We start from the raw sequence: 15,144 nt of genomic DNA, 5'->3' as shown, positions 1-15,144 counted from the left end.
TGAAAACTCGTGCTCGCCAACTTGAAAGACTCCGCAATAAAACAGGTCTCACAATTCACTCCCAAGCCTACAAGGACCACCTACAACACTACAAAGATGCCCTCTCCCGCGCCCGCTCTGCCTACTACTCTCAAATTATAATCCACTCTGGCTCTGGAAACCCAAAAGCACTCTTCTCTACAATAAACAAACTCCTCAGCCCCCTGAACACCACCACCCAGTCATTCACAGTAGACAACTGCATCTCCTTCCTTTCATTCTTCCAAAGCAAAATTGACAACATCTACAGCAGCTTAACCACCACCGCACCTGCTCCCCCTCAAACCACCTGCCCCCCCTTATCCTGCCAACCCCTGTCTCAGTTCTCCCCAGTCTCCCCGACTGACCTCTCTGAACTCCTCATAGGAATGAAAACTGCCACCTGCACTCTTGACCCCATCCCCTCCAGCTTTGTCAAGGCCTCCCTTCCTGCTCTCTCTCCACTTATCACTGCAACAATAAACTCCTCCCTGTCTACAGGCATCGTCCCACCATCCCTCAAAATTGCTGCTGTTACCCCCATTCTGAAAAAACCTGGACTCAACCCTGACACCCTAAACAACTTCAGACCCATCTCCAACCTACCCTTTCTGTCAAAAGTTTTGGAACGCGCTGTAGCCACTCAACGCAAACATCACCTCTCTGCCAATAACCTGCATGAAACATTCCAATCCGGATTCCGCTCCAACCACAGTGCTGAAACTGCTCTCCTCAAAATCACCAACGACCTTCTCCTCTCCTCTGACGCCGGCAACCTCAACATTTTCATCCTCCTCGACCTCAGCGCCGCCTTTGACACCATCAATCGCACCATCCTCCTCACCCGACTTGAAACCACCTTTAACATTACCGGCACTGCCCTCTCTTGGATCAAATCGTACCTCTCTGACAGACGCCAGTTCATCTCCATCAATAACTGCAAATCCCCCACTGCTCCCCTCCCCCAAGGTGTTCCCCAAGGTTCAGTTCTTGGCCCCCTCCTCCTCATCCTGTACCTGTCCCCCCTTGGTCACTTAATCTGCCGTCATGGTCTCCAATTCCACTGCTTCGCCGATGACATCCAGCTTTTCATCTCCACCAAGTCCATCTCCACCGCCACCCACTCCATCCGAACAAACTGCATCACTGAAATAAAATCCTGGCTTCAAATCAACTTCCTCAAACTTAACTATGATAAATCTGAAATAATCATCATTGGCCCAAAAACGCTCACCAAATCCACCCATAACTTTGCCCTCAACATCGACGGTTTCCTAGTATCCACCTCCCCTCACATCCGGAATCTTGGCATCATCTTTGACCAAACCCTCCCCTTCGACAAATACACTAAACAGATCACAAAGACAGCCTTCTTTCACCTGAAAAACATCGCCCGTCTCCGTCCATCCCTCTCCTCCACGGCTGCAGAAACCCTCATCCACGCCTTCATCACCTCCCGTCTTGACTACTGCAACAGCCTCCTCTTTGGTTCGCCCTCAATAATCACCAATAAACTCCAATACATTCAGAACTCAGCTGCCCGTCTACTCACCCATTCCCGGACCCGTGCCCACTGCCCACATCACCCCCGTCCTTTACAAGCTTCACTGGCTCCCCATCCCCCAGATAATCCAGTACAAAATCCTCCTCTTGACCTACAAAGCCCTCCATAACCTGGCCCCCATCCTACCTTACTGACCTCCTCTCCAGACACACTCCCACCCGCAACCTCCGCTCTGCTGGTACCAACCTCCTGACCCCCCCCCCCCCCCCCCCCCCCCATGCGGACCAAATTCAGACCCTGGGGAGACAGGGCCTTCTCCATCGCTGCTCCCACCCTCTGGAACTCACTACCTCACACCATCAGAGACTCCTCCTCACTCACCACATTCAAAACATCACTCAAGACCCACCTGTTCAACACTGCATTCAACATTTAACCCACATCATTTAACCCCTGACTATCTCTTCTCCTTCCTTTTGCTTTGATTATTTACCTATTGATTTTTGTCTTTTTGCACTTGTGTTTTTGTACTCTGTCAAAGCGCCTTTGGGCTTCTTGAAAAGCGCTATATAAAATAAATGTATTATTATTATTATTATTATTATTTAGTGGAACTTAATTCAGGTACTTGTACTTGTATTTTATTTATATATATTTATTATTATTTTATATATATATATATCTTGGCTATATATATACCAGTAAACCCAGTATATATACCAGTAAACCCAGTAAACCCAGTAAACCCAGTAAATATATACCAGTAAGGCTATATATATACCACTATATATATAGTGTCCTGCAGATATATACACACACCTTTGCAACTCAATGGATACTCAGTGACACCAAGGACAATATTGATATCAATCTTTTTGGTAACGGCAGGTTATTCCCCCTCACACTACCTTGTTAAGTAAATGAATAATCTACATGAGAACGTTGACAAACAATTAAGTCAAAGCTTTTGATTTTTTTTTTTTGAGAACTTTTGATTTGAGAACGCAGATTTTTTTAAAGCTTTTGATTTAATAAATCCCAATGTGGTTGTAACAACGTTAATTCAAATGGGTGTCAGGCCTGCCTTAATTCCTTGGATATGTGGTTTCTTGGATAAAAGAGCTCAATGTGTTAGATACATTGGTACCTTATCTGTAAATCGAACCCTCCGTGCAGGGGTACCACATTGTACCAAATTGGGCCCTCTGTTTTTTGGCTCAAATCAATGATTTCATCGGTTGAATGAAACTACAGGGTGTCCCATTAGTCTGGAAGCATAGGGCAAAATAAGTGATTTATGATTTATTTATTTTTCATTCACGAATGATTTTTCATGATTTTTTTCGTTTCCTGCAGGTGTCCATGATGTCGCTGTGTAAGGAAAAAAGCATCCAGGTAATCCTGCTCGTAGGAAATCGGAATCAAAGGGAGGTCACTGAGGAATTCAACATATTGCATCCAGACCACGCACCGATTACACACAGCTGTGTCAGCAAACTGGTAGCAATGTTCATGGAAACGGGATCCATAGGAGATAAACCATGCAGTGGATCTCCGAGGACTTCCGCCGACGACCACACAGCTACTACAATCCTTGCTCATTTCACAAAAAGCCCCAAAAGATCTCTTCTGCGGTTGTCCGCTGAGACAGGAGTGTCAAAAAGCAGTGTCCATTGCATTCATCAAGCACACAAATGGCATCCCCTTACAAACTTCAAATCCTGCAGAAATTAAGCGAAGATGATCCGGATTGATGGATGGAATTTTGTGAATGGGCTATGGAACAATGTGCTCAAAATTCCGATTTCCCATCCAAAATTCTGTTCCGTGATGAAGTTGCTTTTTACGTAAATGGTGAGGTGAACCGACAGAACCCCCACTACTGGTCACAAGCAACCCTCACTGGTTTACTGCTTCAAAAGAACAAGGTGCCGCTTGTGTGATGGTGTGGTGTGGCATTTGGAAAGACAGCATTATAGCCCCTTCTTTTTTGATGGCACAGTTGCAGGAGAAGCCAACTTGCATAATATGCATACTATGCATATTTATGCATATTATGCTCAACGAGGAAGCATTCCCCAGTGTCTTGAACGCAGATGGGGATCTCCCAACATGGTTCCAGCAGGATGGCGCTCCTGCCCATTACAGCATCCGCTTAAGAGGGTGGCTAAACCGGCAATTCCCTGGTCCATTGGATAGGATGTTGAGGGCCTGTGGAGCGGCTGGCGAGTTGCCCCGATCTCAGCCCGTTGGATTTTTATCTCTGGGGTCACTTGAAGGCGTTGTTCTACACGGAAAAAATTCAGTGCTGCACATTTGCAGGAGTGCATCAGCGACACATGTGACACCATCACTCCTGACACCATTCGCTGTGTGACTGCTGACTGGATACATCGTCTGCATTTTTGTATCAATCATAATGGTGGACACATTGAACACATTCTGTGTATACAAACCGTTTTCATTATTTTGCCCGATGATTCCAGACTTATGGGACACCCTGTATTTACTACTACTACTACTATATATATATATATATGTGTGTATATATATATGTGTATATATATATATATATATATATATATATATATATATATATATATATATATATATATATATATATATATATATATATATATATATATATATATATATATTCCTCTGACTCATCTAGCCCCTTCTCTCTTGCTCTGTGTGTTTTTGTTTTTTTTTCTGCAGATTCAATAGGATCTGACAACTCTATTCCAATGGCGTACCTTACTCTGGAGTGCAACCTACAGGTAACTATAACGCTGTTTAATGACAGCTCTCTGCAGCAATCACTGGGCTCCTTCACCTCTTGCATAGCTCTTATGATTTCATTCACTATCCACCCCCAGCCCCTGACCCCATGTGGTACATCTAAAGAATCCATTGCCGTATTCCATCAACACTGTCGTATGGCCGAGGAGTACCTAAAGGTGCAAACAGAGATTGCTTTGCTGCTACAGAGGAAGTAAGTTCCTTGGATTTGTTTATTTATTTCTTATCTTCGTACAGCTGTGCTCAAGGAGGAGCTAAACAAGAGAGCAGCAGGTTAACATGATTAAAGGGTAACAGGGAAACAGACTGCATCTCACACACACACACACACACACACACACACACACACACACACACACACACACACACACACACACACACACACACACACACACACACACACACACACACACACACACACACACACACACACACACACACACACATACATACATACATACATACATACATACATATTTTATATATTATATATATATATATATATATACACACCATGTTGTACTCAGACATGCTTCATGTTGGAAGTGCGGCAACATCTGCACATCTTAGTCTTCATTATGTCGGGGCAAAAACCACTCGATCGTTGTGCTCCCCTAAAATGTACGATACCTGCGTCAATACAAGGGCAAATAGATTGGGGATGGAAATCGTAGCCTCCCTGAGCCTTAAGTTCCACTGCTTGCTTGAAGCCCTTGAGGGAAATGTGGTGATGAGAGCATCAGGCATTGTGCTTCAGCTTGATCGTGGGAAATAAACTTAAATGTTTTTTCTTTTTCATGGGTACTTGAAACCTCTCAAATTTCAACCTTTTCCTGTCTTACATTTTAAGACCATTGACTATCTCCTTATAGCTTTGTTCTTGAAATTGTGACATGCCATCAGAAAGACTGATAAATTCTGCAAATATTAATACATGTAACTTTCATTCATTGACTTGCTCATCTATCAATGCCACACAAGCTTGTTCAACTCTCGATCCTGATGGTGGAGGCCTAGTTTGTGGTACGCTGGCTTTCTTAGGAGTTGCTGACACCATGAGGACACTTTGTACCGTACGCTCTCGATTGTCTCATCCTATTATTGACTCCAAGAGTAGCTTTCACATGCATGTCTCCACTCTCATTTTTCAACATACCTCTACTTTATCAAGTTCTGCCCTCAGGAACGTGCTGACGGAATAGCCTCAAGGTATGCACGCTCGCCTCTGTGCTGTCTAGCCTGGGTTTTAATCCTGACCCAGCAGCTATAAACTGTCGTCTTGGTGTTTCACATTCAAATGTGTTTGCCCCCATCTGATGGACATTCACAACTGAGTGTCCAGTCTGTCAGCATTGGTTTGTCGATGTTAAAGATTTGACTGTCACTTGAAAATAGTAGGCAAGCTATTGCTGACACCCTGAACAATTTACAGATTCTGCCCCAACTACTTAGTCGAACATCAGGCCTGGCCAGCCAGTTCGTGAAAGACTTGGGCCAAGTTTCCCTCGTCCAACCCCACATTACGTTGGAATAATTGTGGTCGTCAAAGAAGATGATCCTATTATATACAACTCGCTTTTAACAGTAATAGTGTTGAAAATAGAACTGTTTAGTTATCTCTGAAAAGTATATGGAAGCTCATTTTGGGAGCTTATCTCTCAAATATGAGCTTTGCTTTCCCCTCCATAACCCTCTCCTACTGAATGAGATCTGTTGCATAGAAAATCGCCACAATTTTCAGAAACACTACCTTGAAAGGGATGAACATATAGCAATCTTTGGTTCTGCATTTACTTAATCTATCACCTGTTTCCTGTGCTTAACATACTGGTAGTGGACAAAAAAATGGAAACACCAATGTAAAGTCAGTTAAAAGGGGATTGTGCCACCACTTGTGGCCAGTACGGCCTGACCTTGCCTTGGCAATTTGGCCTTGCCTTGGCAACTTGGCCAGCGATTGGCATTGACCTTGCCTTGCCAGGAAATGACTGCACCCAAACCATGCCAGGAAAATGCACCCACAACATTCCAGAACCACCAGAACCCTTCACTGTTGGAACCAACCACTCAGGGTGTAGAGTTATTTAGGAAGGCGTCACACGTGCACTCGTCCATTTGTCGAGAACATGGTGTAAGTCTGTAGGATGATTCATTTGATCATATCACATTTCTCCACTGATCGGTAGTCCATTGCCTGTGCTCTGTGCACCACTGGAATCGCAATCCTACATTACCAGGTGTGATGAGCGGTTTGTGCACTGCAACCCAACGATGGTGTCCCACTATGGAGTTGTCGGCAGAGCCGTTTTTTTATGAAACTGCCTTCTCATGCCCCAAGTTGAAATTTATAGTCGACTACTCTGGAGTTGCTCACCTGCTTTGCCTTGCACTTCAAATTAATGCACGGATGTCACGATCTTGGAGTATGCGCTTCCGCCAAATGTTGCCCTTTGCTGATGATGTCTTTCCCTCGGAGTTCCATGCCAACGTCACCTGAAACACCTTTGCTGGTGAAACATTCGCAAGTTGAGTTGCCTTTGTCATTGAAGGTCCTGCCAAATGTGCCCCAACAATCGCCCCTCTTTCAAAGTTATGGTGGTCTCCTTGTGCAGCCATGCTAGCCATAATTATAGGCAACCAGGCCAGTGCAGTATTTATATACATGACCAAAGTATGCTGGGATGCTATTTGCTTAAATAACACATGGGCCACACCTGTGTAAACAGTTGTTTTCAATATACTTGGTGTCCCTCAATTACCCAGATGTTTCTATTTTTTGTTCACCAGCTGTAGTTCTTTTCTATGAAGGGCCATTTGCATGGTCTTATTGAGGACATTCAAGGTCTTGTTGCAAATTATCTTTCTAAACTTTGAGATATAGGACTTCCAGCATTGGTTGTTGTTGTTGTTGTTGTTGTTGCTGTGTAGCCCCGGACAGTTCACTCTATCAAGTCCGCGGCAGGGAGACAGCCGATCGATCTCGCAGGAGCGACCCAGAGATCCCCCGCATCCAGGATGGTGTACCTCCACCTTCACGAAGTCAGGGCCACGACAGAGTTAGAGAGACAGACACACAAGAGGCAAAGGGCCAGTCAATGGGGACTGATCGGCACTCTGACCGTGACCGCGCTGCCCTGACAAATCCAGGCAGCAGGGAAGAATGGGGAAGATTTGACCCCCAAGTTGCATTGGGGGGTACAACCACCACGAAGAGGCATTCCCGAAAGTTCCAGCATTGGTTGAATTTGATACAGAAATACTAGTTAATTGTGTTCATTGTCAAGCAAATTTTAGTTTAAACATGAAACGAGCGTCAACTGTTCCTCATGTAGTGAAATTTATAGTTTATTTAATGAAAATAACTCTTGGAACTTTATTGGACATCATGCATGTATATGCAAGTTTCTCCATGTGTTTGGAACACTGAAAAAAAAAAAAAGAGTGTTCCTATTGTGCAGGAAAGAACTGGTGGAAGAGTTGGCACAGGACGAGAAGGAACAACGGAGCGCTTCCCGCTTTGCAGAGGAATATCGTCGCTTGCTTGCTGAGGAACGTAGTTTGAGCAGCTACAGGAGAGAGTGCTGTGAACGCCTTAACAGAGTACGCACTCAGCAGAAGCAAACATCGTCCTGACTTGTCTGCCAAACGAGGACACAAATGAGTATTGACAACGCGGTAACCACATGCGGAGTCAATTTGCAGCCCACTAACCAGCTGTGTGTGAATTTGTTGAATTTTCGATTCCATGAGGCTCTTCTGTTTGCAATTTTTCTATTGACCCATGGGTGCCATCCCTTGGGTATGCACTTTTAGTGAGTGATAACAGGTGTGGGTCATTCTTTGGGGGATGAATATTTGGTTTACATCCTTTGGCTGGAATTGCCAAACTTCCTTGGAGATTTGGGTTTCTTGAAATTTGAGATTTGGCATTTAAATATTTTTTATTAATATTCAAGTATTTTTTAGGGTGTTGGAGACGTAATGAGTTTAAACTTTCAAATACCAATTTTTGTTATACCTTTTACATCACAGCATAAATTGTGATTTTTTTTTTTAATGCAATGAAAATCCAGATTGTGGTTAAAAACAAATCATAATTAATCACTCTATGCATGCTGTTTGTGGTGGTATTATTGCTAGATAATACACTCCTGGAAAGGGATTGGGGGAGACGTTGCTGGGCAGAAAACCCCGAGTTTCTTCTTGTTTTGTATGCAGCACAAGGCTGCGGGGCAACATCATTGGCTGACGGCACGGCTGTGCCGCTGATGCAATGCCCTCTGTCGGTTAGAGCGGGAATTTGGAATTTGTTTATGGTGCCGACGATGGCTCGCCTACTCTTTGCGACGGAAACTGTTGGGCCTTTAACGTCCACCAACTAATGCTGGCAGATGGGATGCCCGTTTAACGTTCACCAGAGGGACGGCACACATTGAATCACCCTGCTTGTGAAACACCGGGATGACCGTATATAGCTGAGGCAGGATTCAAACCCAGGCAAGACAGCTTAGAGGCGAGTGTGCGTCCGTCTAGGCCAGCGGTTCTTAACCTGGGGGTCGTGACGTATGCGCATACGCGAACAAAATACTGTGTGTGGTATGTACCTTTGTTAGGTTCCTAAAAATGGGCTCAACAAATTGATATGTTATTTATGACCCCTTCATGACCCCCGGAAAACCCAAAACGACCCCCAGGTCCCGCACCGCTGGTCTAGGCCATCCTGCGAGCCAGCAACACCAAGTGTTAGAACTTGAAACTCAGTCCTCAAATTGCTGTTTAACCCGGGCTGTACATATTGAGACCGAAAATGTGGCTTGCTGTCGCTGGTGCTCATGTGACCAGACTGCACATGCTGTTAGCTGCCTCCATCTTTTTATATAGAGTACACCAGTCAAGGCTCGTGAGTAGTTGGATAACAGATGGAGCTTGGTAAATTGACAGAAGGGCTGGGAGGTTCTGAACAGACAAGGCACAGAGAAAACGGGCGGATTAAATAACATCCAACCACATTGTAGTACTTTGGCATGGAAAGGGGAATGGCAGAGAAGAAGTAAGAGTCCATGAGATCATGAGTGGGTAGAGCAGAGTTGCTTCTTGCTTGTATTTCTGTTTGCACCTTAATACGAGTTCCCTTGCAAGGAACTTCAACGTAGGAGGGAGCCATACGGCCCATCGATGCATGTGCTATGGTTGCCAACCTATAGTTTGTCCGTGCTCTACAAACAACAACAACAGGCATTTTAAGGCCATTTTCCCTGCTAGAGCGGGGGTTAGCCTTGCGGTCCCCATGACGATCGTCTCCATTTTGCCCTATTTTCTGCATCTCTCCTTGTTAAACCCCCTTGCCCGCATTTATTCTTCCACCACCTTTAGGCAAGTCTTTCTCGGTCTTCCCCGTCCTCTACTTCCTTCTACATTAACTTCCATCACTCTTCTCAACCAGTCACTTTCATCCTTCCTCAACACATGACTAAACCATCTCAACCTGTTCCTCTTCACAACATCAGTCACAGGCTCTATTCCCATCATCTTTCGCAATTCATCATTTGTCTTCCTCTCTCTCAACGATACACCGCACATCCATCGAACCATTCGCATTTCCACCCTTTCCACCCTTTCCAGCCTTCGTTGCTGCTCTACGTTCATTACCCATGTCTCGCTCCCATAAATCATTACACTTCTCACACATGCAGCATGCACCTTTCCCTTCAGCTTCAACGACGCCCCTCCTCGTCAGCACGCCACTCATTTCCCGAAACTTCTTCCATGCACATCATCTTGAACATAATCATCGTATGATCAGCATCATCTTGAACACGTGTTCTATGCTTTTGAAATGTCAAGCAAGGAAGCAGCACGTACCTTATTATTATTATTATTATTATTTTAAAATAAAGGCTTTGGTATGACTCCACTGGTGTTTGAAACGACCAACCTCCCAGACTTGGAGCGGACACTCGAACTTTTACGCCACTGTCTGGTACTTTAACTTGGTATATTTTTCTTGTGTACAAATCATGTATGTGTTCTATCAATAATACATTATCAAATTCGGAGATCACCAGTGTGCAAGATGTTAGATGATGGGGGAGCAAGACGTGTTTATGTACTTTCACAGCTTTATCTGCCCGAATGTTGAAAGCTGTTCTGATTTAAACCAGGCCACTTCCTTTTGTGTTCATTCGAGGGACTTTGGGCACAAATGTTGGGATAAGAAGAGTGGATAAATTGAAAGAATTGGCTATTCTGAGAAGCTTCTAATATATCCAGCCACTCTGTACTCCACGGAGTCAAAAGGGGAGTGCATGTGCAGGTGTGCGTCAGATATGATTGTACTTAGGGGACCTATTCATTACATGTGCAAAGATGGTATACCCTCTCCCACTTGCTGCGTCTTCTCCTTCCTGCGAGTGCATGAGCATCGAGTATATGACATTACTATTCGTTTGTTGAAAGATCGATAAATGAAACCTGAGCCTTTTTTGACACAATGAATCGATAGTGTACAGTTTAGAATTTTTTTTTTTTTAATGAGGTGGTGCTTGTGGCACTCATTTTAATTGCTGGTAAGACTATGGGGAATGAATGAAGGCATGGGCAGGTGATTAGTGGCAGCTTGATGGAGATGAGAAATGGATACCGTGCTTCACAGAAGCACCGAGTGGGGCAAGTTGAGAGTAACACATCGGTGGTCCAACCTCTCTTGTACCGTGCCCTGTGCTGCAGAAACCTGTAAAGGGGATTTTGTTCTTCTCCATCCCATCATCACGTGATAGGTTGTGTACGCAGTTAAATCTCTACGATGTAGACGGTTTCAACGTGTCCGGTGTGTCTGCAACCACCTAAATTGCTGTACGAGGAAGTGCATCCTTCATCAGAAATTGTGGAACAGCCAGCCATCCGTCCACCTGGCTTCAAACGGTGAAGTCCACGCAGACCCTTTGTTCACCTGATTCTTTGGCTCGGCTATTGTTAATCTTATTCCTGTCTGTTGTCTTTATTTGTCTTTCTACTAATGTGAGCCGTATTTTGACAAAGTTTTGCTTTGTAATTTTCAATCTTGTGCTGGATTTTAAATCGTAAGTTGCAGTGTTGGTACTGACTTCATAAATCGACTTCTGTCTCAGACTCAATAAAACATAAAATGTGAAAAAACTTCTGGACTAACATTATCCTTTCGATCAGCAAACATCTGCGTGAGGCAATGGCCATGTACCTTCTATATGATTGTTCAATTGTTGTGGCCTCTCCAGCACCAGCTTTCAATTGAATCCTGGAATGACATTCTCTGCACGTGTTATGGATGTAAATTGGACATGGATGCTAACATCTGTGTGGCTTTCTGTTTCCTCATGTCTTCAAGCTTAAACGGACAATTTCTGTCAAAACCTTCATAACTCATCCCATAGAGAATAATGCCTCTGGCCCTCCCTGCGCCAAACCAGGATGACAGTTTGTAGCTGGGTCTGGATTCAAACCCAGGCTAAATATCTTAGATGTGAGTGTGCGTACCTTTAAGCCATCCTGCAAGCTACCTCCCTGTAAACCTAATCCTTTTGAGAGGAGTCCCCCTTCTTTGTACATGAGTACAAAGTGAGTACATGAGTACATCCCGCAAAGGCATCACTGCTTGAAAATGCCATAGATGTTTAGCATATTGGCTTTAAGGCCACTTAATTTAGCTACCTTTTCGTTCCAGGTGATTCCAAGAAGTGGGCGTATGCAGCGGACAGGGTAGCTATTCAGGTTCTCTTGTCAGCTGGATGTTCTTGTTTTGCTGCCATAAACAAGGTGCTCAGGTTGCGTGACACACTTTAACTTTTAAGTCGTTCCATACTCGTTTGGTCAGGTTGGATGGAGTTCCTTGTACAACCCTAAGGGTGATGGCAGCCTTGCCGATGCGAGAATTTGTTTTGTTTTCATGGAATGTGAACTTATCGGATACAGTGGAACCCAGGCTTGAAAGGGTTTGACGAGCTGTATGGGTGTAGAACGTGCAATTATAGATATATCTTCATACACGCCTTAGGTAGTTTATTTGAGGAAGTGAAAACGAAGAATTTGATTCATTTGTGTGAGAACCTGCTGTAGGTTAGACCATTTGGCTTGATAAAATGTCAAGTTACTTCAGAACTAAGCTGTCTAGAATAATGTCGAACCTGGGTTCAAATCTGGGCCTAGCTATAAACTGTCATTCTGGTCTGTCTTCTTTTTTTTTTTCCTGCCTGTGGAAACCAACTTTCATATCCTTTTCAATCATTCTTCCCTCCATGCCATCAAGGCAGCTGTTAACCACCATCTCAGATCATCCCCAATCCAAAAATATTATCCCTTCTACCCTTGTTAACCCCACCCAAATCCCTCCTACTTTTAAATTTCCAGTTTTTGCCTCCAGAGTTCCCTTCTGTATCCATCTTGTCCACACGTGCATGCTCTCCTGCTCCCCCATACTCGTTCTTCGTGCAAGCCTCCCTCAATTGTGGTCTTCGGCTCCGCTGTTGGTGTCCCCACTCTTTGCTGTACCTTTTGTCCTAATGCGTCCTGATCTGTTCAGCGTACTTGTACCTTACTAGCTCTTCCACGAGCCTCGACTATGTATACAAAAAAAACAGGTAAAATTAGGATACAGTAGCTGGAAGATTACTGCAGGGTGGGAGCACAGCAGAGTGTATATGAAAAGTTTTCTTTAGGGGAGATAAAGATGGTGTATTTTTCAAGTGGTATTGGAGGACTTGCTTCAGGATAAGGAAAGTGTAGTTAATTTGGACGTGCTTAAACAAAAAAACTCACAGGAACGGAAAGAGCCGTCTTGACTCTTAAGGATTAAAAATCTATTGCACATTCGCAGGAGCCGATGAGAAGTTGTGGATGATCATGAAGCCAAGATGTGTGTGGGATAGAACTTCCAAGCGCAAGGTAACAAACATAGAGGTTGTGAACAAGACCTGCGTCCACCTTTGGGGTTTGTGGAGCGTTCGCCATGTGGCTTAAAAACTTTCAGCACTCGAGTGCGGTTAAGGAACTTGGAATGGTCGTGTCCCCTCACAAGTGACCAAGAAGGACTCGCTACTCGTTAGGGATCATACAAACAGATGAACCTCTGCTTGTATGATCCCTAATTTGATCTTCAAGCTTTTGCCTTCACGGATGCGCCTCTCGCATATGGTATGAAGCGGTGTATAAGCAAACACCTCACAAATAACTGATAGGTTTTCTCGAACACGTACAGTAGGAGGCGTGGTCTTAAAAAAAACGATGGACGCTATCCAAACTAATTTATTCCACATAGCATATACACTTTGATAAAAAACGTTATACTTCAAAGGATATTAACCGATGTTAAAATAATTGAAAACGTAGTTAATGATTCCACACAAAACATGAGGAAACGATACCATTTTTTGAGCAAATGGAGGAATTTTCAGACTTATCCCATGATGTCGTGCGCGCCGCCATGTTGGTGTGTTCACTTCCTTGGCAATGACAGCATCAGTAGCTCCACAATCTAGTGCGTTTACCTCGTTATTCTGTATCGCAACGGAATGTTACGCTAATCGCTTGGCCCACTTCGGTATTGCTTTCCTTTACACGTTTGTTTAGCTTGCCAACCAATATGGCGCCCGCGCACTGCATCATGGGTACTGAACTCTCGTTTCGCTAAATTTTCTTTGATTTTATCTTATAAATACACGAGGGAGCACGTTTTTCGGACCGTGTCGGCCATTCATGCGAACACCTTATTTTCGAGGTCGACGGTTTCTCATCTGTTTTTGAACCGCCGCACATTGTACAGTACGAGCTCTGATTGGTCGGTTCGAGAGGGCTCGCTGGCATTTTTCGTGGTCTGTTTCTGGTAAAATAATACGTCGAGCAAAGACCGGAAGAGGCGTGAGGAGGTGAAAAGACGTCCAGAGGATCGCAAGCTCTGCTGATCAGGTTCGTGTAAAACCTTCGTGTCGCATTCACAAAAAGAAAATGAAACGATGTATGATGTCGGTCAGCGCAGAATCATCATCATGAAGTAAAAGGTAGTGCTCTTAAATATTCCCATCATTCCATCGATATTTGGCTTAACGGTTAAGGTGGCTGACTTGGGATCGTCTTAGCGTTAGGTTCTTGGGTTTGAATTAACACCAGGTGAGTTGATTCAGCCTGTCATCCTTCCGAGGTGTGCAAAATGAGTACAGGCTTTCAGGTAACAGGGGCATTGCATCGGAAGCCCAGCCACGCCCCCATAAATGATGCAACCAGCACTGGCAGCCACTATACTGAACAACAGCATTCTACCGATAGGGTTGGTACTTGGTATATGTTTCAACTACTTGAACATAGTCCGAAGGTAGCTGGATGGCGGTTGTTTTCACCCCTCTGTCTGTAAACAATAAATCTCAAAAGGTTGTGGACGGATTCGGACGAAATTTGGCAGAGATGTAGCGTATGTGACACGGACGAAATGATTCGATTTTGGTGAAGATCCGGATTCGGATCCGGTTAGTAGAATTTTTAAAGTGATTCTTCACCACTGATTGTTAATGAGTCAACACAACCAACATATAGCAGGATATCTCAAAAGGTGTGGACGGATTTGGACGAAACTTGGTGGACCGGTTGGGTATGTGACGAGAACTAATCGATTCGATTTTGGTGAAGATCTGAATATGAATTCAAATATGACAATTATTTAATTTTTAAGTGATTCTTCACCATTGAGATCGGGCGAAAAGCGATTTTTTTGTTGTTGTTGTTGTTGTTGTTGTTGTTGTTGTGTACAGAGTCGAGGCTCGTGAAAGAGCTAACATTTATCAAACAAACAAACATAT

The 15,144-nt window shown here is 44.1% G+C and overlaps 2 protein-coding genes across 19 annotated transcripts in view; both read left to right on the top strand.

Moving 5' to 3' along the window:
* MAP3K7 (mitogen-activated protein kinase kinase kinase 7) overlaps positions 1-11,482 on the top strand; it is a 150,387-nt gene extending 138,905 nt beyond the window's left edge. For 7 of the 15 annotated variants that reach the window (XM_068110803.2, XM_078774175.1, XM_078774172.1 and 4 more), the window contains 3 exons: positions 4,241-4,302; positions 4,402-4,517; positions 11,051-11,482. In XM_068110803.2, the coding sequence (XP_067966904.1) occupies positions 4,241-4,302; positions 4,402-4,517; positions 11,051-11,060 (188 nt within the window). In that variant the 3' untranslated portion in view covers positions 11,061-11,482. Of the gene's footprint in view, positions 1-4,240; positions 4,303-4,401; positions 4,518-7,252; positions 10,239-11,050 lie in introns of those variants that run through there. The other 8 variants (XM_068110799.2, XM_078774164.1, XM_078774165.1 and 5 more) reach the window with 4 other exon arrangements.
* A 1,534-nt stretch (positions 11,483-13,016) lies between these two features.
* LOC137423535 (katanin p60 ATPase-containing subunit A1) overlaps positions 13,017-15,144 on the top strand; it is a 65,804-nt gene continuing 63,676 nt past the window's right edge. The window contains exon 1 of one of the 4 annotated variants that reach the window (XM_078774162.1): positions 13,017-13,240. The gene's annotated coding sequence lies outside the window, so the exon portion shown is untranslated. Of the gene's footprint in view, positions 13,241-13,706; positions 14,353-15,144 lie in introns of those variants that run through there. The other 3 variants (XM_068110804.2, XM_068110807.2, XM_068110806.2) reach the window with 3 other exon arrangements.

This window comes from Myxine glutinosa, chromosome 3 (genome assembly GCF_964187855.1).
Source record: "Myxine glutinosa chromosome 3, kmMyxGlut1.1, whole genome shotgun sequence".
NCBI lineage: Eukaryota > Metazoa > Chordata > Myxini > Myxiniformes > Myxinidae > Myxine > Myxine glutinosa.
This window is presented reverse-complemented; position numbering and strand designations above follow the sequence as displayed.